General features: G+C 47.4%; 2 protein-coding genes across 6 annotated transcripts in view; one reads left to right on the top strand and one right to left on the bottom strand.

The window, feature by feature from the left end:
* The window catches only part of DRC3 (dynein regulatory complex subunit 3), a 43,007-nt gene extending 39,710 nt beyond the window's left edge, over window positions 1–3,297 (top strand). For 3 of the 4 annotated variants that reach the window (XM_074388300.1, XM_074388299.1, XM_074388301.1), the window contains 2 exons: window positions 1,514–1,645; window positions 2,652–3,296. In XM_074388300.1, the coding sequence (XP_074244401.1) occupies window positions 1,514–1,645; window positions 2,652–2,765 (246 nt within the window). In that variant the 3' untranslated portion in view covers window positions 2,766–3,296. Of the gene's footprint in view, window positions 1–1,513; window positions 1,646–2,651 lie in introns of all 4 variants that reach the window. The other variant, XM_074388302.1, reaches the window with a different exon arrangement.
* Window positions 1,623–25,231, bottom strand: ATPAF2 (ATP synthase mitochondrial F1 complex assembly factor 2). 2 transcript variants are annotated; one of them, XM_074388303.1, is made up of 8 exons: window positions 24,882–25,231; window positions 15,041–15,085; window positions 14,653–14,798; window positions 12,453–12,550; window positions 10,745–10,825; window positions 7,918–8,030; window positions 7,304–7,419; window positions 1,623–1,710 (listed from the first exon to the last, which is right to left on the bottom strand). In XM_074388303.1, the coding sequence occupies exons 1-8, from the start codon at window positions 25,012–25,014 to the stop codon at window positions 1,651–1,653; spliced, it is 792 nt and encodes a 263-aa protein (XP_074244404.1). In that variant the 5' UTR covers window positions 25,015–25,231; the 3' UTR covers window positions 1,623–1,650. The 2 variants fall into 2 exon arrangements, with proteins under 2 accessions (XP_074244404.1, XP_039331690.1); XM_039475756.2 differs by lacking the exon at window positions 1,623–1,710 and adding an exon at window positions 4,369–4,764 and having other exon boundaries at window positions 24,882–25,229.
* Window positions 25,232–25,279: the final 48 nt, after the last annotated feature.

The raw sequence follows: 25,279 nt of genomic DNA on the forward strand, positions 1-25,279 counted from the left end.
GCCAGCATTGTTTAAACAAAGAAGTTGCTTTGAAAGAAATGTGTCTGTACAGCCACAGGGACTACAGAGCAGGGCAATAGGTCAAAAACGACTCAGGAGTACCTTTTTGCGCAGCCCCTGCCTCCACCCTAGTGCTTTCAACCTGCAGAAACTGTTGAGGGATCCAGAATATTCTACCCACAAAAACTATTCTAAGAGGGAAAATTGAAGTAGCCACCACTCTAGGCCACTCAAAGTCCAGAAACAACTTGTAACTTACATTTCAAAGTAATTCCCTGAAACCAGTTTCCTTCTGTTTGCGTTTTACAAATGTCAGTTTTTCATAACCAATTCTAATCCTATGTGTTTCTAAGCAGACTTCGCTTTCTGTTGCTTCTCACAGCTTTTGAAGCTGTTTTCTATATATTCAAACTCTGAGGGGGATGAATTCTCTGCCTGGCCTAAGAGCTCCACTATGACCCACTTTTTAGAATGAAGGATGAGAACCTTTTTGTGATGGGTTGACACTGTGGTTGTAGTCATCTCTAAAATAACCAGGGCCCCCACTCCTAAGCACACTGCCGAGGCTCACCGAAAACAGGCTTTACACACCTCTGAGCCATTCCCAGAGCCTGGCCTGGGACCTTGTACACACATGGAAAGAACTTAATAATTTCTTGCATTTCTCCCTTCTGACTCTGCTAATTGGTTCCCCAGACACCCCATTCCACACATCAGCTAACCTGGCTTTTCCCACATGGGATTCTGTGGAAAATCAGCATCCCACGAAACATTAACAGGCATTCCTCTGAAGTATGTGGCCAAATAAGTGGGAAAACCAAGAGAGATAAAGCTTAAAGGGTTTATTTTCCACAGGACTTTGTAGAGCCTTTGGAATACTTTATACCCTGCAAATTTTCAGCAGGGGCCTAGGGTGTGCTGGCTTTCCCAAATGTATTTGACCAAAGAAGAATACTTCAACAAAATCAGGAACAAGAGAAAGCAGAAGGAGAACCCAAATGGAATCCAAGCTTTGGTTTTATTGACATGAGTGGCAGTGGAGGGACAACTGTGGGGTGAACATCCATCGGTTTGTAGGGCCTGCTGTCCTCAGAGCAGCCTTGAGACCCTCAGCCAGCTTCATGCTTCCTTTCACCCAGCAGGCAGAGGTTTTGGTTAAGTCAGACTTGAGAGTAACTGAGAGAGAAGCATTGGGAGAACAGATGTCCTGGGTGAGGTACCCCCTGGGCAGCCACCTGCCTTCACCCTGGAGGAAACATGCTTCCAGTGGGGACTGCAAAGTAACACCCTGGTTGGCTCTTTCCCCACAACACCTGCCCTGCGTGGTTGGGGAGGCGGCTGTCAGAGATGAATTCACAGATGAATCAGCAGAGTACGCTGATACCAAGGTGTGCTCTGCTCCGAGTGTGGCCTGCACAACCAGATAACTTCCAAATGTTCCTTTGCTACTCAGCTCTTAGTGTTTGGGGTGTAATGACACACACAATCTCACTGGGTTCTTTTCACTCACCAGCTTTTTGTTGATAAGGATACGATTGTTAATGCTGTGGGGGCATCGCATGACATCCACCTCCTGAAGATTGACAATCGAGAAGATGAGCTGGTGACCAGAATCAACTCCTGGTGTACACGTTTAGTAGACAAGGTGAGTCAATGCCAAGCCATCCTAGCAGGTTGGAAGAATTTTTTAGGCTGACATGGAAGTCCTCCCTAGGTAGTGGATAGAATTTTCATTAAGAAATGAAATGAAGAAAGAAAGAAAATTAAAGATTGTAGAACTCCACAATGAAGACAACATTGCCCAGAGGCTTTAACACCCAGTGGCTTCATCATTTTTCTAACTCCTACTTCAAATATAGGGATCAAGGCTGGGCGCGGTGGCTCAAGCCTGTAATCCCAGCACTTTGGGAGGCCGAGGCGGGTGGATCACGAGGTCAAGAGATCGAGACCATCCTGGTCAACATGGTGAAACCCCGTCTCTACTAAAAATACAGCCGGGCATGGTGGCGCATGCCTGTAATCCCAGCTACTCAGGAGGCTGAGGCAGGAGAATTGCCTGAACCCAGGAGGCGGAGGCTGTGGTGAGCCGAGATCACGCCATTGCACTCCAGCCTGGGTAACAAGAGCGAAACTCCATCTCAAAAAAACAAAACAAAACGAAACAAAAAAAAAAAAAAACAAATATAGAGATCAGCAGAACCTGGGGAGGCTCTGAAGCAAATGAGGAGGCTTGCAGATCTCAAGGAACTGTTTTCCCTTCCCTCAAACTGAACTCACTGAAAAATATTAACCAATGAGGCTGGGCACAGTGGCTCACACCAGTAATCCTAGCACTTTGGGAGGCCGAGGTGGGTGGATTGCCTGAGCTCAGGAGTTTGAGACCAGCCTGGGCAACATGGCAAAATCCTGTCTTTACTAAAATACAAAAAATTAGCCGGGCATGGTGGCATGCACCTGTAATCTCAGGTACTCAGGAGGCTGAGGCAGGAGAACTGCTTGAACAGGGAGGCAGAGGTTGCAGTGAGCCAAGATCATACCACTGCACTCCAGACTGGGGACAGAGCAAGACTCTGTCTCAAAAAAAAAAAAAAAGATATTAACCAATGATCTGATGGAAGGAATCAGGCTTTGGTTTTGGTTTCATTCCTCAGATTCACAGGGATGAGATCATGAGGAACCGCAAGCGTGTGAAGGAGATCAATCTGTACATCGACCACATGAAGAGTGAACTGGACAACCTCGAATACAGCGACATCCTAGACTAGATGAGTGTCAGTCACAGGGGCTTCTTCAAAACAAAGCACCAGCCCCAACTATGAGAAGAAAGTGCACATGCCTCACCAAGCATCATCAGGGGAGTTGCTGGGCATCTCTCAACCACGATCCCCAAGACCATTCTTCCCCCACCCCTGGAAGAACTTCCAAATGTAGAGAAAATAAAGGATTCATGTCACATTTCCCCTATTAGTTTAAATAAATAAATAAATAAACAAAAAAAATCCGGCTGGGTATAGTGACTCACGCCTGTAATCCCAACACTTTGGGAGGCCAAGGTGGGCAGATCATGAGGTCAAGAGTTCGAGGTCAGCCTGACCAACATGGTGAAACCCCATCTCTACTAAAAATAGAAAAATTAGCCAAATGTAGTAGTATGTACCTGTAATCCCAGCTACTCAGGAGGCCAAGGCAAGAGAATCTCTTGAACCCGGGAGGCAGAGGTTACAGTGAGCCGAGACTGGGCCACTGTACTCCAGCCTGGGCAAGAGAGGAGACTCCCATCTCAAAAAAAAAAAAAAAAAAAAAAAAAAAAAAAAATTAGAATTCATGTTCATGTATGAACAAGAGGAGAGTTTGAGACAAACAGCTGGTCCCAGGGCAGCTGGTCCCAAGGGCGCTGCCATTGGCTAGACTCTTGGCTGTGGCATAAAGTCAGACACGTGCCCCTGCTGTTTCCCCTGCCACGCCCAGGCAGGCTGCTACCAACAGGCAAGAAGAGGCTGGGGTGGGCTGAGACCTTCTCTGCTCTGGGTGCTGAGGGGTGGGGAAGCAGGAGAGGCTGCAGCTCCCACCAGGGTGCTAGGGCCTGGGCCTGCCCACCAAGGCTCAGGACAGCCACAGGGACCCGAGGACCGTCCAGAAGAGCAGAGCACAGGTGGGGCATCTCTGCTCCACTACATCACCTCCACAGCCTTGGTGTGACAGTACCTTAGAGTGACAGTATCTCAGAGTGCCGTCCAGGAACGGTTCAGGGAGACAGTGCATGGGAAGCATGGAGAGGCATGCAGCGTGTGATCAGTGCCCTGTGAGCAGTGTTGATGCCATTTCCTTACTCAGCCTGGCAAAGACACAGGGCTGAGAGAGCCTGTCTGCCTGAGAACCACAGTCTCCCCACTGTCCTCTCACTGGCCTGTCACCAGAAAGCAGCACCTGCCTCCTGGAACACTAGAGGTGGCTGTGTCGGGAGGACCCTTAGGACTCCCGGGTGGGTGATGAGTGAAAACATGGACATCAGGTGACTTCGCCAAGACCATCCAGGCTTTTAGCCCAGGAACAATTTCTATTTTCTACTTTCTCAAGTAAATCATCTGTTTTAGAACAGTAGGAAAAATAGAAACAACCAGCTTAGACCAAGATCATTTCAAAAGATCGTTTGATTAAAAACCAGCCAAAAAAAGCCTTCAAGCTGAGGCTGAAGAATACAAACAGAGCTGCCTGTGGATGACATGTTTTCCCAGTGCAAGGTTCCCGACCACAGGCAGCAGATACCCAAACACGCCATGGGAAAGAAGCTACTGAACCTTATGAACCCTGGACAAAACAGGAAGATGGAGAAGTGCCGAGGCACACAGGAAAACAGGGCTCAGCACATTTCCAGGGTGAGAAATATTTAATAAAATCAGTGTCAAGAGAAAGTCACTTGTACAATTTGTCTCCCACGTTCACTGCTGGCCAGACCAGGGGCAACTGGGTTGAAATCAGGCTGACCTCTGGACAGCTGCACTAGCGCACTGTGTCTCGGGGGAATCTCAGGGTGACTCTGAGGCTGAGCCCCAAAGGCCAAGGGAGCCAGCCCCACAGGCTGGGGAACCCCAAAGGCCAGGGGAGCTGTTGTGCGCTGCCCAGGCCTCACTCCTTCAGGAGCTTGTGCTTGACTGTGCTGCTCTCGGAGCAGAGATGGACGAAGAGGGTGCCGGCGGCAGTGCGGGCTCGCAGCTCCTGCAGCTCGTAGTCATGGGCCCACTCAATATTGCCCCACTTCTGGATCTGAGGGAAGGACAAGACAAGTTGCTGTGTGACTGGCCAGTGCCTGGCTGCCTCCTGGCCAAAGCCACATTCCATTCAATAGCTCAGCCAAGGGCAACAGGTTTGAATCCTGCCGAAACATGTGAGACATGCCTGGGGGAGGCAGCAGGTAAGAACACCCAGGTGGACCAGGCATGGTGGCTCACGCCTGTAATCCCAGCACTTTGGGAGGCCAAGGCAGGAAGACAGCTTGAACCCAGGAGTTCAAGACCAGCCTGGATAAATATGGTGAAACCTAATCTCTACAAAAAGTTTTTTAAATTAGCTGGGTAACGTGGCGGGGGGTGGGGGCATACCTGTGTCCCAGCTACTTGAGAGCCTAGGGTGAGAGGACTGCTTTAAGCCCAGGAGGTTGAGGCTGCAGTGAGCCGAGATCACCCTGCTGTACTCTAACCTGGGCAACAGAGCAAGACCCTATTTCAAAAACCACACACATACCCCCACCCACCTAGGGATCCAGAGCAGGCACCTGTGCTCTCTGTGGCATGGATGGTCTGGAAGAAGTGGGGCAGGCTGGGTACCAGAACCACAATATGACTTCTTTGAGGAGACCTGACCTATGTGCTATTCCTTCTCCTACATTTCCTCCCGGGAAGCCTGTGAACTGACAGCCTCTGCAAGCTGCATTGGCATGCTGGGCTTCTAGTGCAGCCCCACGTGGGTGGAATAACTAAATCAAGCAAGACCACACAGTGGCTTCAGCTCTGACTCCTGAGGTAGTCACAGAACTACGGATGGCTCTGCTCTGCACACTGGGGGTTGCAGATTCTGTCTGGAACTCTAAAAACAAGAGGGAAGAACCCTCAGACACACAATGTGGCTGTCCAGACAGTGTAACTCCAACCAGACCCTGCTGGCTCCTCCCTGGCTAGGGGCCTAAGAAGCCCGGCCTGGCCACCCCAGCTCACCCAGGAACTCAGAATCTGCCATGCTACACAAGCTATTTGAACTTCTGGGCTGCCCAGTCCCGATCTGTGCAATTGTAATATGTTATTTGAAGAGCATCCCATACTTTGATTGTATACCATCACATACATAATTCAGGTTATTCCTCTGTTTGTAGAGGATTGAAACCCAAGTGGAGAGAATGATGGCCTGGCTTGGGTCCTATAGTCAGAAGCAAAGCCTAGACTGGCTTCCCACCAGCCCTGCAAGTCACTCCTTTACTGTGTAATCAGTTCTGATATCAGAGAATAGTAGCGGGCCTCCTTTGTTATACAAAAAGGTTTTCCTCTGGCATTTTTCTGAGAAAACTACACGAACTTAGGAAATACATTATAAAAAGCTTTTTTTTTTTTTTAAACCATACTAGGGACCAATTCATAATAGCAATGAACCTTCTGAAGTTGGAGGCATCATAACAAAAAGACTGCAAAGATGGCCATAATTTTCAGAGTTAAAAAATGCAAACCATACTGTAGCAAAACCTTAATTCTGAGCCCAGTAAGTCAAAACTTGTATACAAACAGCAGCTATCCCATACTCCTCTGCCAGCCAGATAAAATGTCAGGGTAGGAAGGCTCAGCTGATGTAAGAGCACAAACAGGTCTCAGTTATCTTGGCAGGGCTGTTCTGCAGGCTTTATCAAGCCCAGATGGTCTTTATCCACCCATGAACCTCCACGTGCAGAGTGGGGCCTGACAGCTTTGGCCCTAGAATCACCAGACCTGGCTTCAAATCCCAGCTGGCACATTTTCCAGAGGTGCAACCTTGCATCTCAGTTTCCTCCTGTGTAAAGCAGAGATAACCACAGCTCCTATCTGACCAGGCTACTGAGAGGAGGTGAGATGGGTACGTGCAGAAACACAGCAGAAGCACTTACTGTTACTTTTTTATTGTTATTACTTTACAATACTTTTTTTTTTTTTTGAGACAGAGTCTCACTCTGTCACCCAGGCTGGAATGCTGTGGCACAATCTTGGCTCACTGCAACCTCCACCTCCCAGGTTCAAGCAATCCTCCCACCTCAGTCTCCCAAGTAGCTGGCACTACAGGCACTAATTTTTGTATTTTTTTGTAGAGACGAGGTTTTGCCATATTACCCAGGCTGGTCTTGAACTCCTGACCTCAAATGATCCACCTATCTCAGCCTCCTAAAGTGTTGGGTTTACAGGTGTGAACCACCACACCAGGTCTACTTGATAATACTTTCACTGGTCTTTGATTTTGATTTCTGCACCTACACAAAAGCAATAAAAGCCAGGTATACATAACAGTACTACTTCATATGGGTTAGACCAGGTGTCCCCAAACTACGGCCCACAGGCCACATGCGGCCCCCTGAAGCCATTTATCCGGCCCCCCGCCGCACTTCAGGAAGGGGCACCTCTTTCATTGGTGGTCAGTGAGAGGAGTACAGTATGTGGTGGCCCTCCAACGGTCTGAGGGACAGTGAACTGGCCCCCTGTGTAAAAAGTTTGGGGACGCCTGGGTTAGCCGCTCCCTCAGAGTGAGTCTGAACTAGGAAGGGGGAGGTGGGACTTGAGGTACTGCTCCTCACCTGATACTCCTCCTCCAGGCGTGACAACAGCACAGCCTGCTCCACCGTCAGGCGCAGGTCAATCAGGCCCAAGGTTAGCACAATGGACTTGAGCTGGGCAGCCACAAACTCAATGCCTGCAGGGACACAAGCCAAGTCAGGACCCAAAACAGGGCAGCTGCCACAACTTACCCCTTGTGAGTCCCAACAGCCCTAGCAGAGAACAGGAGTGAGTGGTGCAAAGGGCTATCTGGCAATTGGGCCACTCTTCTGAAACAGCACTCTGGTTTTCCCTGGGGGTGATCCTCCTCTGCTCTTACCCAGTGGGACACATGACCCAAACTTGGCAAATCAGAGCTTGTCCCACTGTCTAGTGATTGGATGGACATGTAACCCAAGCCAGAGCAATGAGACTGAACTCAAGACTCCAGCTGCAGAAGTTAAAGGTGAAAAGGCGTGAGCCTAGAGTGGCGAGTGACAGGCAGGCATCAGAGCCAGCCAGCCTCCACACTCAGCTAGCCCGGAGCCCTCTGGTGCCTCCCCACTCATAGTACCTGGGGAGGGGCAAGTATAGGCTTCAGATACTGATGGCTTTCACAGCCGCCTGCCACGCCCACAGGAAACTCCACACATACCTTGCAGAGCCCACGTGTTGTAAGACGCCAGGTGGCTGACAAGCACCTCCGGAGTCTTGGCGGGGATGCTGGGTCCCATTATGCTGGTGGAGGAGCTGATCTCCACACCATATCTGAAAGGAAAAGGGCTTCAGTTTGTCCCTGTCAGGCTGTAGCCCAAAAGCAGCCCACCTTTTAACTAGAAACAAAGGCCTAAACTTCTAAGTGTGTGTGTGCATTGGCCAATGCTAGTCTTGAGGACGCCAGGAGCAACTGCCACCATGGTCAGTGCCCTCCCAACCCAATTTTCTGTCCCTCAAGAGCAAACTCAGAGGTCCAAGAAACTGTGCTGAATGAAGGGATGGTTCCTGAGTCATGTGAGCTAGTGCTCAGCTAGTTGCCTGAAATGTTCATTCATTCACCTGGAATCTCCATCAAAAGGCTATCTGCCTTTTACATCTCTTTAAAAAGATTTTCACATTTGAGGCCATATAAAAGTTAAAAACAGTATTTAAAATGGTTTTCCTTAAAATAATGTTTATGTATGTCATATATCATGGAGGTTTTTTTCTTTACTGAAACAGAGTCTCGCTCTGTCACCCAGGCTGGAGTGCACTGGCACAATCTTGGCTCACTGCAGCCTCAACCTCCCAGGCTCAGGCAATCCTCCCACCTCAGTCCCCAAAGTAGCTGGGACTATAGCCGTGTGCCACTACACCTAATTGTTTTTGTAGAGTTGGAGTTTCACCATGTTGCCTGAGGTAGTCTCAAATACCTGGACTCAAGTGATCTGGCCACTTCGGCCTCCCAAAGCATTAGGATTATAGGCATGAGCCACGGAGACAAGTCGGCAGCCATTTTTCAAACTTTTTTTTCCCTTTTTTTTTTGAGATGGAGTCTTTCTTGCTCTCTCGCCCAGGCTGGAATGCAGTGGTGTGATCTCAGCTCACTGCAACCTCTGCCTCCCAGGTTTAAGCCATTCTCCTGCCTCTGCCTCCTGAGTAGCTGGGACTACAAGTGCTCACCATCACACCTGGCCAATTTTTGTATTTTTAGTAGAGATGAGGTTTCACCTCGTTGGCCAGGCTGGTCTCGAACTCCTGACCTCAAGTGATTCGCCCGTCTAGACCTCCCAAAGTGCTGGGATTACAGGTGTGAGCCACCATGCCTGACCTATTTTTTCAAACATTTATCAAGGCATTGTTTTTGGTCTGTGGTTTATGGGACATGTGCTGGTTTCAAGAGCAGATACATTTTCAAGAATAACCATAACTAAGTAAAACAGAAGAAAAACACAATGGGGGATAAAAGTAATTTTTGTAATTTTCTTCCATATATCACTGATTTTTTTCTGTTACTTAAAAAAATCCGGCTGGGTGCAGTGGCTCACGCCTATAATCCCAGCACTTTGGGGGACTGAGGCAGGCAATCACTTGGGGACAGGAGTTCGAGACTAGCCTGGCCAACATGCTGAAACCCCCAGCTATACTAAAAACACAAAGATCAGCCGGGTGTGGTAGGCACATATAATCCCAGGCACTTGGGAGTCTGAGGCATGAGCATCGATTGAACCTAGGAGGTAGAGGTTGCAGTGAGCCAAGATTGCATCACTGCACTCCAGCTTGGGTGACAGAATAAGACTCCATCTCAAGAAAGAAAAAAACAATTCTTGCTGAGATTCCTCATAGTACAAATGGACTGTAGGAAATGGCTTAAGTTTTTTTGTAAACTCTTAAGGATAGAATATTTCCTGCCACAAGAATCTGAAGATTTTATACTATAGCAAAGCTCTCTAAGCACCTAAATTTTGTTATATTTCATTAGATTCTGAAATGACATTGTATTGTCACATTCCCACACAGAATTGTAGTCTGGTCTTTAGAGCACTGGCTTTGCCTTCTCCTTTAAGACCCAAGGACACCTGCCACATTGTGAGCATCAGGCACCATGTGGCATATCAGTGAACAGACTGGTAACATCACTTTTGTGAAAAATGCTATGCAAAGAAAGTGCCTTGCAAGCTTAGAAAATACCATGGTCAAGGTGGTACCATGAAAGCCAGCCCTTCCAAATTTCCCTTGCGATCAAATGAAATCGAAATTTCTTTTGCCACCACATCAATAAATAAACCATTCAACTTTGCACTCAAAAGAATCTTCCTATTAAGGAAAAATAACTTGGTATCAATTCCTGGAAGCTACATATCCACTGGATGTTACCAGTAATTTTGCAGGAAGCTATCCATACTTTTCTCCAAGTGCATACATATCATACATGTTGTTCTGTTATTTTATTTAACAGTACAGCAATTGTGATGAAGATGAAAATCCCTGCCAAAATTTGAACATTTACTGTGTGCTAAGCAGGATGATAAGCCTTTATATACATCAATTCATTTACTCCTCCTCAAACCCTGAGAGGTAGGGACGTAGGGATTATTAGCCCCATTTATAGACAAGGAAATTGAAACTCAGAGAGATCAAGTCATTAGCCAAAAGTCACACAGTTGAGTCTCTAGCAGAGCTGGGATTTATACTGACATTGCTGCTCTGACCCAATGGCTGAAGGTGACCTAGGGACTCCAGCGCTCCTCCAAGGACACAGAGCTGCCTCCTATACTTCATGCACTGCTGTAGCAGGTGTGCTGTACATACTGGCTGAAATGAGTTCGAGGTGCTTTTTTCCCAAGAAGACCCTATCCCTGATCATGAGGGGAGCCAAATCCCATGAGTGCTCTGAAATAGAAAAGCTGACTAGCTAAGGGCATTAGTTTCCAGCGTGGCCCCCGACTCCGACACTACCGACACAGGTGCCCAGTCAGTGTTCTCTGCAGGGCTGCACGTCTTACCTTGTCTCAGCCCATTCTATGATTGGATCCCACTCATTCCTTTGAAGTTCCACTAATGTCTCTGGCTCCTCCACCCTGTAGCTAATTCATTGTAAAAATCGCCTTCATTAATAAAAAAGTACAATTCCTTCATTCAGTGATAGAAAAGGAAAAATAAAAAGGACAACAGCAAAAACATCACCACCACCATCCCAGCCCCACAAGTCTTTTCCCCTAAAGCAGTGGTTCTCAAAGTGTGGCCCTGGCACCAGCATCACCTGGGAACTTGTTAGAAATACACATTATTCTCAGGCCACATCCTGATAGAAATCAGAACCTTTGGAGGTGGGGCCCAGCAATCTATTTTAACAAGCCCTCTAGGGGATTTTAATGTAAGCTTGAGTTTGAGAACCACTACCCTAAATGACCCCAAATATTTGACAGCTCCAAACTTGCTGCACTATGTTACTGCCATTCTAAAGCAGATCCAATCAGTCTGCAACCCCGGATCCACAGGTGCTTGACCTGGATACTAAACGGGAATGCTGAGCCAGATGCTCAGTCTTTGCATCCCTACCTTCACCCCCTCCAAGAGAGTGTGCCCCTGGCCACAGACCAAATAGCCTGTTTACACCTCATAAGTCCACCCACCTCCTGGCTATAGATGCAGTGGCTGGCACAGATGCCAGACCTGATAGAACCACTCTAGAGGCCAGCCTGTGCCATTTGTTTGAACAAGAGACACAGACATGAGTCAGTTGAGAGGAGCTGAGCTGCAGGGTCTCATGGGATGGGAACTCAAGTGGGCACTATGGAAATCCACCATCTTGTATAAGCAAAGTGGGGAAGAGAGGTCACGATTTATGCAGGAAAAGTTGGGGTGCTGGGAGGGGCAGATGAGTGGCCAGCCTTTCCTCTCCAACCCTCCTCTCATCCCAGTAGGACACAGGGAGGAGCTCTGATATTGGATCTTTCAGCTCCCTTTCCTGGTGATCCAACTGTCCTTTATTTCCTGTCAGGATCCCTGTATAGTTTCCAAGAATCCCCTTTTTGTCTGAGCTAGGTTAAATGGGTTTCTGCTCCCTGCAATCAAGTGAACTCTAATATAAATGGAGTAGGCTTTCCCACTAGCTATGGGCCACCCCCTTCGAGAGCATGCCTCCAGCTGCCGGTGCTGACTTTCTGTGTCATCAGAGATGACTTAGTATCCTAGAGCACTTGGCCTAGCAGGCACAGTGCTGCTCAGTCATTTCCAGTTTCTTCAACTTTCGTTCAGTATTACTGACCAATCAGCCAAGAAACATAGACACAGAGGAGAATTCAGAACTGGGAAAGACACTCCTAAATATCAGCATCCGCAATGTCAAGTATGCCTACCTGAGAAAGTGTCAGTGGGCAGAAGTTTAAGGTCACAGGCCCCCGCTAGGCCTAAGGGGTCTGTGGACGTGGCACCTCCAAGAGCTGCATAACCACCCTCCCAGCCTAAGGAGCAGCTTCTGGGCTACAGAAGAGGGGTGGCCATGTTCGCACATCATCGTAGCCCAAGGAGTCCTCCTCCTAAGGGACTACAGAGCAGCCCAGTGCCAAAGTCAAGTGGGCTACCTTCCCTGTCCTTGCAATAAATGGAGAGGGTTTCTTCTTCCCCTGATAACCATCTGGGCAAATCATGAAAAATAGCCCCAGGGGACTGTCTCAACCCAAGGGGAATACCCATATAAATGTCCATTACCAGATGGTGTCGGTGTCCAGAAACTTCACGGCTGCCCGGATCAGCTGATCCTTATTTCTCTGGGTTGGGTTGTCCAAGGATGTGTTGCACAATGTGGTCTGAATCAAAGGCAAAAAGCACCCTGTCACTGCCTGCGGGGTCAGGCAAAAGCCCTGCTTTCCTGAGGACACCACATCTGAAACATAGCAGACAGCACCACAGCACAGCCCCACCAGAGGCATCTGCACTACCAGGAGCACAGCTACTGAGAGGGTGCCACAGCCGGGCTCCATGCCAGAGGCTTTGTGTTGATGCTCACGGGACTCAAGGGAACCTTACAGCAGCCCCAGGATTAGTGACCCTCCCCATGGTCACATGCCTTTTATTACCAGGCTCTAGTGTATTTAATCCTCACGGCCAGGCGCAGTGGCTCATGCCTGTAATCCCAGCACTTTGGAAGGCTGAGACGGGAGGATCACAAGGTCAGGAGTTCGAGACCAGCCTGACCAACACAGTAAAACCTCACCTCTACTAAAAATACAAAAAAAATTAGCTGGTGGTGGTGGGTGCCTATAATCTCAGCTACTCCAGAGACTGATGCAGGAGAATCGCTTGAACCTGAAAGTGGAGGTTGCAGTGAGCCAAGATCTTGCCACTGCACCCCAGCCTGAGTGACAGGGCAAGACTCTGCCTCAAAAAAAAAAAAAAAAATTAATCCTCACAATAACCCTTTGGAATAGGTTCTATTATTATGACCATCTGTGAAAACTGAGGCCCAGACAGGTTAAGTACATCATCACATAAAGTTAATAAGACACGTATCAATGCTGAAGCTCAAATCTGACTAGAAACCTTTAGCAGCTGGCCCCCTTACAGCTGAGAAAGCAGGGAAAGACCATTCAAATCGGGATCAAGATTATTGTTTTGGCCGGTCATGGTGGCTCACACCTGTAATCCCAGCACTTTGGGAGGCCAAGGTGGGCAGATCACCTGAGGTCAAGAGTTCAAAACCAGCCTGGCCAACATGGTGAAACCCTGTCTCTACTAAAAATACAAAAATTAGCTGGGTGTGGTGGTGGGCACTTGTAATCCCAGCTACTGTAGCTTTAATCCCAGCTAGATGGGAGAATTGCTTGAACTCAAGAGGCAGAGGTTGCAGTGAGCCGAGATTGTACCATTGCACGCCAGCCTTGGCAACAGAGCGAGACTCTGTCTCAAAAAAACAGACCATTTTTTCCAGACTTACCTTGTCAATAACAGGCTGCGTACAATATGTATTCATTTGTAGCCCTAATCATCCTATTTTCACTAGACTGTCAAGTACCAGGCCAGCACCTCAGCAGGCTATCATGTTGGAAGGAGGCCCAGCTGGGTTTGCAAAGGTTGAGCACAGCAGTGGCTGGGATGACAGCAGCTGACTCCTATATTGACTTGAGTGCCCAGTCAGTCAATATAGGAGACAGCCAAGGGACCATGCCAAGGGCTTTCTATGCAGCATCTCATCTCATCCTGACCATGGCTCCGTGAGGTGGGTCCTATTATCACTCATCTTTAATAGATGGGGGATACGGGGCTGAGAAAGGGGCATTGACATGCCCAAGGTTACAGTTTAGAAGCTGCAGAGGCTGGACACTTCCTTCCCCAGGCAGCCTGGGTGCCTCAGCACGCCACTTTGGTGTGGACAAGGGGGCTGGTTCTATAAGGAGTCTTCCTCACCTCACTGATCTGCCTCCAGTGGATCCTATATTCAACCAATATTTACTGAGTACCAACTATACTTCCTCCTAGTGGCTGTCTGGACACTGGTGGGTAAAAGAGACATGGCTCCTGCCCTTCTGTTGCTTACCAGACAGTGGAGGAGACAGACAATAAATGTGCAAACATAAAAAAAATTATAAATTGTCTAAGCGCTGACAAAACAAATGGCCAGCTGCTGTCATAGAAAATAAGAGAATTGGGCAATCAATGAAGGTGACATCTGTCCTGAAACCAGAGGCGAAACCAGCCATCCAGCATCGTGTTCCCAGGAGACAGAAGTGCAAGTGGCCAGACCAGACAAGGAAAGAGTTTAGCACATTAGTGACTCAAGAGGAGGTGAATATCTGGGGCCCAAGCAGGCAAAGGACCATCCCCCAGGGCCTTGTCAGAACTTGGTAAGGGATCTACCCTAGGAAGGCCTGGGTGAGTCTCAGGGTGCAGGTTCACACTATGAACTTGTTACCAGGTGCATGGTGTAGTACTTGATGGTATCCTGCTGGGAATCCCATTCAGTGGCCACTGCGATGGCCAGGGCCTCGCTGGGCACGGTAAAGAGCTTGGCTTGGGGAGTTTTCAGCTTCCTGTGGTCCAGGTTTATCTCAAAGCCACCTTGAAAGATCAAATGAAAAACTCTCAGGGATTTGTTAAGCGGAATCAAGTGACCATTCCTATATTTAGCCACTTGAATTGGTGCAGACAAAGCCAACTCTGAGTCCCTTACAGAAATATATCTGACAAAAGCAGGAAGGATAATCTCACCATGGAACCAGCTGAAGATGAAAAATGTTCCCAACCATTCACAAAAAAAAAAAAAAAAAAAAAAAGAGGCAGTCAAAATTTCAGACACTCACCTTCACCCTGTGTGATGCTGACATTCTGATAAAACCTCTTCCTTTCTGTAAGAAAGATTTTTCAAAGAGGCAGTTTAAAATAACGTTGAGACAACTCAGGAAGTGACAAGACCATCTTCTATCATTACTGCTAATGTTGATTGATTGGCTTGATTTTCATATCCCTATTCAAGGTCTGCCCTACTCAACATGGTATAATCAACCGCTTCTGATTAAAGCTGGGGGAAGGGAGCATCCGATCTCCAGGGAGGAGGGAGGAAGAGGACATGCTGGTCATGTCTCCACCAACCCCTCGGCTCAGGGACAAGTCTGATCAGGAGCATCATGGAGCTGCAGTGCAAGTGGTCAGACTTCCCAACCTCCCTGCTTTAACATCTTGGGAGGCTCTCCCACCCTCCCCACCACCAGGGCCATCCCATGCCGGCACAACAAGTTCAAACCTAAAGTCAGTGTCTGCGTGGGACAAAGCCAGAGACCCATTTCAGGCAAGACTGATGCCTCTAAGGAGTGAGTGGAAAGCCAGTGTGCATGTGCAGGGCGTGCGTGTGTGGCACATAGGCAGGATGCAGAGCTCCCAAGGGTATTTCCCATCCCCTCTCTCCAATTAATTAACCTAATTAACCAGCTTAGCTTGTGTATCCAACAGGAACTCCAAACATTTCCTTCAAGAAAGAGAAAAATCTGTGTTGTTTTCTTTTGAAAATAACTTGAATAAAATCTTACATGAAACAGTCTCCCTCTTTTACCCTGGAGGGATGAACAACCAAAAACACTTCGTAAGGAATTATGCCGAGTCCCTCAACTGATAACAAAGAAGTCACATTTTGGAAGCTATAAAACTCAGTCTCTCACATCTATGACAAACACAAAACTTTCATTCATTCATTCGTTTGTTCACTCGTTCATGCGTTCATAGTTCCTGATTTCTAAAAGTCTTTGGAGACCCCCAACTGAAATTATTTATTGGAAATAATGATGCAGCATGTGAAGGAAAAAAGATTAAATCCTGTTTGTTTGTTTTTAAGATGGCATCTCACTCTCTGGTCCAGGCTGGAGTGTAGTGGTGCAATCTCGGCTCACTGAAACCTCTGCCTCCTGGGTTTAAGTGATTCTCCTTGAACACTCGCCGCCCCAGTAGCTGGGATTACAGGTGTGCGCCACCACACCTGGCTAATTTTTTTTGTATTTTGAGTAAATACAAAATGCCATGCCAGCCAGACTGGTCCCGAACTCCTAACCTCACGTTAGCCACCCCCCTTGCCTTCCCAAATTGCTGGCATTACAGGTGTGAACCACCGTGACCAGACCAATCTTTCGCTTTTAATGCTTTTAAAAAAAAAAAAAAAAAAAAAAAAAAAAAAAAAAAAAGCTGCTCATAGTGGCTCATGCCTATAATCCTAGCACTTTGGGAGACCAAGGTGGGAAGACTGCTTGAGGCCAAGAGTTCAAGACCCAGCCTGGATAACATAATGAGGCCCTGTTTCTACAAAAAATACAAAAATAAGGCCGGGTACAGTGGCTCACACCTGTAATCCCAGCACTTTGTGGGGCAGAGGCAGATGGATCACCTGAGGTCAGGAGACCAGCCTAGCCAACGTGGCAAAACCCTGTCTCTACTAAAAGTTCAAAAATCAGCCTGGTGTGGTGGCACCTGCCTGTACTACCAGCTACTGGTAGGGAGTGCTGAGGCAGGAGAATTGCTTGAACCCAGGAGGCAGAGGCTGCAGTGAGCTGAGATTGTGCCGCTGCACCCCAGCCTGGGCAACAGCAAGACTCCGTCTCAAAAATAAAATAAAATAAAAAATTAAGCAGGCATGGTGGCACACGCCTATAGTCTCAGCTACTAGGGAGGTTGAAGTAGGAAGCTTGCTTGAGCCCAGGAGGCTGAGGCTGCAGTGAGCTGTGATGGCACCACTGCACTCCAGCCTGGACAACAGAACAAACAGCCTGGGTCCTGTCTCTTTAAAAAAAAAAAAAAAAAAAAAAACTTAAGTTAAAATTTCACTAATTCAAATAGACCATGAAAATTCAGAAGAAATTAGTATGTCTGTGTGAAAAGGGAAGGGTAATGGAGAAGCGGGCAACTGGTTTTACTCCAAATTCTTTTTGTTTTCCCATCGTGTCAGTTTTCTATAAATCTCATTTACTATCATTAATACTAAAAGACAGAGGGCCCAAAATTGCATTCCACATTTGCACTTACTAAACTAAGGTCCAAATTGTTTTCCCACAAAAACATTTGTGTGTCTACCATGTGCCAGGCACTGTCATTGGCACTTGGGATATAACAGTGAATAAAGTTTAAAGTTTTTTTTAAGCGGTCAGATCTGTCCATCAAGATGATGCTGTCTTACTATGGCATGATTTACCACCTTCATCTAAAATCACAACACTGATTATCTCATACATTTGACACTGAAATTGGAAGTTTACAGAACCCTAGTGCTTTTAAATTTCTCTACATGCTATCCTGGTCATATCCAAATGGCAGGTTAGACATGGGTCTGGAGGGAGGTAGACCATGGCCTTTGTGTTTTCCAATGCACAGGCTGGGCAGCATGTATAAAAGCCAGGCCAAGCAGGAAGTTGGGAAGGGCTCTGAAAGCTCTGACTTAACACTGGGGAAAGGGTGTTCCCATGTCAGCAGGAAGTGCCGGCAGAGAGTACAATGTGCCAGTGAGCACTCTAGTATACTACCAGGCCTGGCCTGGGAAGCGGACCCAAGAGACCTGGGGCAGAGGAACAGACTCAGGGCAGAAACTGCCAGCACAGGGCTGAACCTTCAAAAGCTCCTGGGACAGCCAGGTTTCCTAAGAGGCAAGTCTTTTTTTCTGTTTTGTTTGCCAGACTCACTTCTGTAACTGAATATGAAAAAATTAGACGGGAGTGGGATGGATGGAGGGCAAGGAAGAAGCCACCAAAATTGCTCAAAGCAGAAGAAAACCCTGCAGAAAATGAGATGGCAGAAGGGCAAATGGAGCCTAGGAGCTGCCAGGCCTCAGATTAGAAGGCAGGTGCACATAGATGTGTTTTAGACAGGGGCTCTCCTCAATGACCCATTGACACTTGGAGGGGCAAATGTGTCTTGGGATAAGCTTTAGTGAGTACTAATCATGTTCCAGGACATATGATAAGTCCTGGGGATGGGATGTGTACAAAGTTCATCTCTGCCCTCTAGCCACTTACTGTCTAGTAGGAATACAGACACTAAACCAGGCAAACAATAAAGTGACTTCTGTGATGGGGTAAGCACATGGAATGATGCAACACCCTAAGGAAGACCTTCAAGCAGTCAGAATGAAAAATGCAACTTGAAGATGAGGCAGGAGGTACCAAAGTTTATGATTGATTCATATATACGTATATATATGTATGTGCATATATATATATATATATATATATATATATATTTTTTTTTTTTTTTTTTTTTTTTTGCGGAGGGGGCCTGTAGTAGTTTCCAGAGTGGAGGGTAGGGAGGTTGGGGAGGAATAACATGGGGAGAAATGCCAGATATAGGTGATGGAGGGATGAAGGCAGCAAACCACATTGCCATGTATGTACCTATGCAACAATCCTGCATGAGCCACACATGTACCCCAGAACCTAAAGTACAATAAAATATATACATATATATTAAAAAAGAAAAAGTAGTCGTTTCCAGAAGAAACAGGTTGCAAGAAGGACCAGGGCTTTGAGAGAGTAACTGTGGACTAGATAGATGGTCAGAAGGAGAATGCGAGATTCTCTAACATGCTAGAGAGGACAATGGGGCCAAATCTGGGGGACATGTAGATCACTGCAAAGACAGCAAAGGGAGCCAAATAAAGTGTCCACACAAGCACACAAGAACATGATCTGGAGCCGGGCATGGTGGCTCATGCCTGTAATCCCAGAACGTGGGAGGCAGAGAACAGATCACTTGAGGCCAGGAGTTCGAGAGCAGCCTGGCCAACATGGTGAAACCCTGTCTCCACAAGAAATAAAAAAAGTTAACCAGGCATGGTGGTGCCTTCCTGTAATTCCAGCTACTCAGAAGGCTGAAAATCAGTTGAACCCAGGAGGCAGAGGTTGTAGTGAGCCAAGACGGCACCACTGGACTCCAGCCAAGGTGACAAAGCGAGACTCTGTCTCAAAAAAAAAAAAAAAAGAACATGATCTGGACAATTCATTCAGGGGATCCATGTTGCCCAACAATGTCACATAAGACAAACTGTGAGACCACCAGAAACCCATGAAGCTCCCATGTTCTCAGTAGAAAGGGTTATGTCTACAGGGTTAGTAGACATCAATAGGAACCCTGTATTTAAAGATGGAAAAAAATCAGCCTAGCTTCGTAGGATCACGCAGAACTGGCCTTCTCTTTAGAAAGATCCCAGCCTCAGGAACCACAACTCCCACAGTGCACACAGAAGAGGAAGTACTGGTTTCAGAGGTGTCTCAACGCCTTTATCTTTTAAAACAGTGCCATCTGGTGGGCCTTAAACCTTAAAGGTGAAATTCTAACTCCAGATCCATCTGTAATCCTAGGGCAGTTCTAACCAACTGTTTTCAGGTATCAAAATTCTTCAGCCCAAATACATAAAGAACTCTTACAACTCAATAATGAAACGACAAATAGGCCAGGCATGGTGGGTCATGCCTGTAAGACCAGCACTTTAGCTGTTGAGGCAGGTGGATCACTTGAGCCCAGGAGTTCAAGACCAGCCTGAGCAACATGGCAAAACCCTTTCTCTACAAAAATTAGGCTAGGCGCAGTGGCTCACAACTGTAATTCTAGTACTTTGGGAGGGAGAGGCAGGCAGATCATGAGGTCAGGAGTTCAAGACCGTCCTGGCCAACATGGTGAAACCCCGTCTCTACTAAAAATAAAAAATTAGCTGGGCATGGTGGTGCATGCCTGTAATCCCAGCTACTCAGGAGGCTGAGGCAGAAGAATTGCTTGAACTGGGACCGGGAGGCGGAGGCTGCAGTGAGCTGAGATCATGCCGCTGCACTCTAGCCTGGGCTTCAGAGAGAGACTCCATCAAAAAAAAAAAACAAAAACAAAAACAAAAAGTAGCCAGGCATGGTGGCACATGCCTGTAGTACTAGCTACTCAGGAGGCTGAAGTGAGAGGATCACCTCAGCCTGGGAGATTGAGGCAGGCTCCAATAAGCCATGATGACACCGCCGCACTCGGGATCAGAGCGAGGCCCTGTGTCAACAACAACAACAAAATAACCCAATTTTAAAATGGTCAATTCTGGGAGACCAAGGTAGGAAGTTCGCTTGAGACCAGGAGTTGGAGACCGGCCTAGGCAACACAGCAAGACCCTGTCTGTATGAAAAATTTTTTAAGTTAGCTGGGCATGGTGGAACATACCTGTAGTTCCCAGCTACTTTGGAGGCTGAGGTGTGAGGCTCGCTTGAGCCCAGGAGGCTGAGGCTGCAGTGAGCTGTGACGGTGCCACTTGCACTACAGCCTGGGTGACAGAGCAAGACCCCATCTCTTTATAAAAAAAAAGAAAATGGTAAAGTGATCTGAATAGACATTTTTTCAAAGAAAATATGCAAACAGCCATTAAACACGTAAAAAGATACTCAACATAATTCATCAGAGAAATGCAAATCAAAACCACAATGAGATACCACTTCAAACCCTTTAGGACAGCTATAATAAAAAAGACAATAACAAGTGTTGTTGAGATGTAGAGAAACCGGACCCCTCAAGCACTGCTGGTGGAAATGTGAAATGGCACAGCCACCTTGGAAAATAGTCTGGCAGTTCTTCCAAAAGTTAAGGAGAGTTGCCAATTGACCAAGTAATTCTACTCTTAGGTATATAACCAAGAGAAATGGAAACATATGTCCACACCACCCTGTGTCCACCAGCAGATGAATGGATAAGTAAAATGTGGCAAGTCTACATATACAATGGACTACTGTTTGGCAATAAAGAAGAATGGAGTATTGCTATATGATACAAGGTAGATAAAACTTAAAAACGTTTGGTGTGGTGGCTCATTCCTGTAATCCCAACACTCTGGGAAGCTGAGGCAGGAGGATCACTTGAGGCCAGGAGTTTGAGACCAGCCTGAGCAAGACCCCATCTCTACAAAACACTAAAAAACTAGCCAGGCACGGTGGTGTGCACCTGTAGCCCTAACTACTTGGGACGCTGAAGCAGGAGGATCACTTGAGCCCAGGAGTTTGAAATTAGTGAGCTGTGATTGTGCCACTACACTCCAGCCTGGGCAAAAGAGACCCCATCTCTTAAAAGAAAAAGGAAAAAAAAAAACCAAACTTTAAAACATTATGCTAAGTGAAAAAGTCAGGGCCAGGCATGGTAGCTAATGCCTGTAATCCCAGTACTTTGGGAGGCTGAGGTGGGTGAATCACCTGAGGTCAGCAGTTTAAGACCATCCTGACCAACATGAAGAAACCCATTTCTACTAAAAACACAAAATTAGCTGGGTGTGGTGGCACATGCCTGTAATCCCAGCTACTCAGGAGGCTAAGGCAAGAGAATCGTTTGAGCTCAGGAGGCGGAGGTTGTGGTGGGCAGAGATTGTGCTATTGCACTCCAGCCTGGGCAACAAGATGAAACTCCGTGTTTAAAAAAAAAAAAAAAAAAAAAAAAAAGATCAAAAAAGACCACATTCTATTTATATGAAATGTCCCAAACAGGGAAATCTATAAAAGAACAAAGTAAAGTAGTAGTTGCCAAGAGATGGAAGGGGTAAGGGTGGATGACAGCTAAAAACGGTACGGGTTTCTTCTGCAAGTGATAAAAATGATAAAAATGTTCTAAAATTGATTGTGGCAATGGTTGTACAATTCTATAAATATACTAAAACTATTATATTTACACTTTAAGTAAATAAATCGTAAAGCAAGTAAATATCTCCATAAAGCTGTTAAAAATCCTTCAGGCTAAACGTTACACATTTAGCAAACTTTTTCTGTAAAGAATCAGACAGTAAATATTCTAAGCTTTGCAGGCCAAACAATATCCGTTCCAACTATTCAACTCTCCACTGTAGTGAAAGCAGCCATAGATGATATGTAAACGAATGCATGTGGCTGTGTTCCAATAAAACTCTGTTTACAAAAACAGGTGGCAGGCTGGACCCTGATCTACAGACCACATAATCTCCCTCAATCCACACCACTATCCTATGAGGATGACAAGGCCGCTAATGCGAACCTAACGTCTTCTCTAGGCGACAGACAACTAGTAAATAGCAGAGACAAGACTTCTAGCTTTGACTTCATTAGGCAGTTGCATTCAGCCAGATATGCTGATTAGATAGGTTTCTCCAGAACACCTCCCAATCTGGGCAGTCAATAGACATCTGACAAGCGGGTGCAGAACTGAACTCAGGAGGTGGAGGGTGTGGTGAGCTGAGATCATGCCACTCACAATCTCACCACTCACATAGGTCTTCTTGTTGTAATACCTCCTTCTCCAACACCTCAGTGACCCTTTCCTAAACTCTTCTTCTCCTTCTGATGATCTTCAATGGCATGGCCATTCCTAAGCAGCCAAGTTCAATCAGCTTGCTAACTGAAGTATTCATTGAGAAGAACCTACTTGGGTTTAATCTTCTACTACAAACACGCACAAATATCTCACAACTGGTAAGGTCTTTGTAGAGCACACACGGGCCTGATTTATGCACCTTCCTCCTCATTCATTCATTCACTCCTATTTTCTTTTGCATTTGACTACCTACCATGTGCCAGGTACTTCCAAGTGCCTAAACTAGTAAGTTTGCAGTGGAAAGGAAAAGAAAACAGTAGAATCAAGTGCCACCATTAGGTAAAGAGAGCATCCACGAATCTAAATTAACCCTTCGTGGTCAAATGTGGTGACCCACGCCTGTAATCCCAGCACTTTGGGAGGCCAAGGTGGGAGGATCACCTGGGTCAGGAGTTCATGTCCAGTCTGGCCAACATGGTGAAACCCCCGTCTCTACTAAAAATACAAAATTAGCTGGGTGGTGACAGATGTCTGTAATCCCAGCTACTCCAGAGGCTGAGGCAGGAGAATTGCTTGAACAGGGGAGGCAGAGGTTGCAGTGAGCTGAGATTACACCACTGCACTCCAGTAGGGGAGACAAGAGCAACATTTCATCTTAAAATAAATAAATATATACATAAAATAATTAATTAATTAACCCTTTGCTTTTTCCAACTTGGTGAACTCCAGAATGTGTCCCCTTTGCTATGACTCCCTGGGATGTCCTTTCTTCTTCTTTACTGGCCCTTCCCCCAAGTCCTACAGGAGAAACTTCAGCTGCATCCAGCCCTCTCCCCCATTTCTATAAAGTTATAGAATCTGACAGCCAGAAAGACCCTCAAAGGCAACATAGTACTTCACCTCACAGAGAAAAATGAGAAAGTAGTTACATGCCCAAGATCACACAGACCTCAGAGGTTCAGCCAGCATCAGATCCTAGATTTCCACTCCTGCCACATGCCAAACTGCCTGTGAAGTTCCGGATTTTCTTTTCTTTTTTTTGAGACGGAGTTTCGCTCTTGTTACCCAGGCTGGAGTGCAATGGCACGATCTCGGCTCACCGCAACCTCCGCCTCCTGGGCTCAGGCAATTCTCCTGCCTCAGCCTCCTGAATAGCTGGGATTACAGGCGTGCACCACCATGCCCAGCTAGTTTTTTTTGTATTTTTAGTAGAGACGGGGTTTCACCATGTAGACCAGGATGGTCTCGATCTCTCGACCTCGTGATCCACCCGCCTCGGCCTCCCAAAGTGCTGGGATTACAGGTTTGAGCCACCACGCCTGGCCCTTTTTCTTCTTTAATTGAGCTTCTCTACCAATACATACAGGTGGGTCTTAAAGACTACTGCGCCTCCTGCCCCCAGCACAATAAAAGTAATTGAACGGTGGGGGGAGGGTGTTACTGCTCTTCATTCATTGAAATGAGTCATTCGCACTCTCACCCTAACACCACTCGCTGTCAGCAACAAAAGAGCCACAACTTCCAAGCTTCATCAGAGTTGGAGGTGGAGGTGATTCCAAAGTCAGAGGTGGAGGTGTAAATTTCTATTTAGGAGAGAGAGAAGGCTGCAGATGACAGGGGTTGCCTAGGAGGGAAAGTCAGGAAACCCGCAGCTTAAGTGCCAGGGGTGGAGGACTGATTGAACTTGGCCCTTCTGTGCAGGTCTTGTGTTGGGCAGTGGAGACATGGAAAACAGTCAGACTCCAGAAACCTGAGTCTGCTCTGCAACCTAGGCGAAGTTCTGATTCAGGGCCCAAACCTCCCCTTTGGAAAACAAAGATGACACCTGCTTTCCTTATTAAAGAGAGGGCAGCCATAAGCTTTGAGAAAAGCTGCACAGGCCAAATATCAATTACTGTCTCGTACATGACGCGCTGTTCCCCCTCGGGTCGTCTGCCTTTGTTTGGGCTTCACTTTTTCATCTGTTTGTTTGTTGTTGTTGTTGTTGTTTTTGAGACGGAGTTTCGCTCTTGTTACCCAGGCTGGAGTGCAATGGCGCGATCTCGGCTCACCGCAACCTCCGCCTCCTGGGTTCAGGCAATTCTCCTGCCTCAGCCTCCTGAGTAGCTGGGATTACAGGCAGGTGCCACCATGCCCAGCTAATTTTTTGTATTTTTAGTAGAGACGGGGTTTCACCATGTTGACCAGGATGGTCTCGATCTCTTGACCTCGTGATCCACCCGCCTCGGCCTCCCAAAGTGCTGGGATTACAGGCTTGAGCCACCGCGCCCCGACCGGCCTGCATAACCTCATGAGCCTGAACCCCGCCTCAGTCACACCGCCCTGCACAGCAGAAGTCCGAATCCCACCTTACCCCAGCTCGGACCTTCATGGCCTCACCTGTCGGCGGGGCGTAAGCCCGGGCTGGAAACCGGATGGTTGGCCCTGGACTCTTAGAAGGGCTGGGGCCACCCGCAGGCCGTTTCAGGAGGCGGCGTCCCCCGTCCCGCAGCCGGTGGCAGCTCCTCCACATCGCGCCGGAGGGTCTGGGAGGATGCGCGGCGCGAAACCTGGAGCAGGAAACTGAGCGAAGGGACCTCCAAAGCCGCACGTTCGGGCTGTACGGAAACCTCTCACCGCCCCCTCAGAGCCCTCAGCCTCCCCTGGATGCCGCCATCTTCCACATGACACCAACGGCGTGCCGTCGCCGCCGCACGCCTCCTGCGCACACCCCCAGTCACTTAGCATCACAAACGCACCTCGCTCCGCCCCCTCCACGCCGCTCCTCAGCGAGGAGA

The sequence above is a fragment of the Saimiri boliviensis genome, chromosome 17, assembly GCF_048565385.1.
Source record: "Saimiri boliviensis isolate mSaiBol1 chromosome 17, mSaiBol1.pri, whole genome shotgun sequence".
Lineage (NCBI taxonomy): Eukaryota > Metazoa > Chordata > Mammalia > Primates > Cebidae > Saimiri > Saimiri boliviensis.

Excerpts from the sequence above, each read along its gene's own strand:
- ATPAF2 (XM_039475756.2), bottom strand. The coding sequence starts at position 25,014 with ATGTGGAGGAGCTGCCACCGGCTGCGGGACGGGGGACGCCGCCTCCTG. Across the intron at positions 12,551-14,652 it reads AGTACTACACCATGCACCTG|ACCACATTGTGCAACACATC; the intron begins GTAACAAGTTCA and ends CCTTTGATTCAG. Across the intron at positions 8,031-10,744 it reads ATAGAATGGGCTGAGACAAG|ATATGGTGTGGAGATCAGCT; the intron begins GTAAGACGTGCA and ends TTTTCCTTTCAG.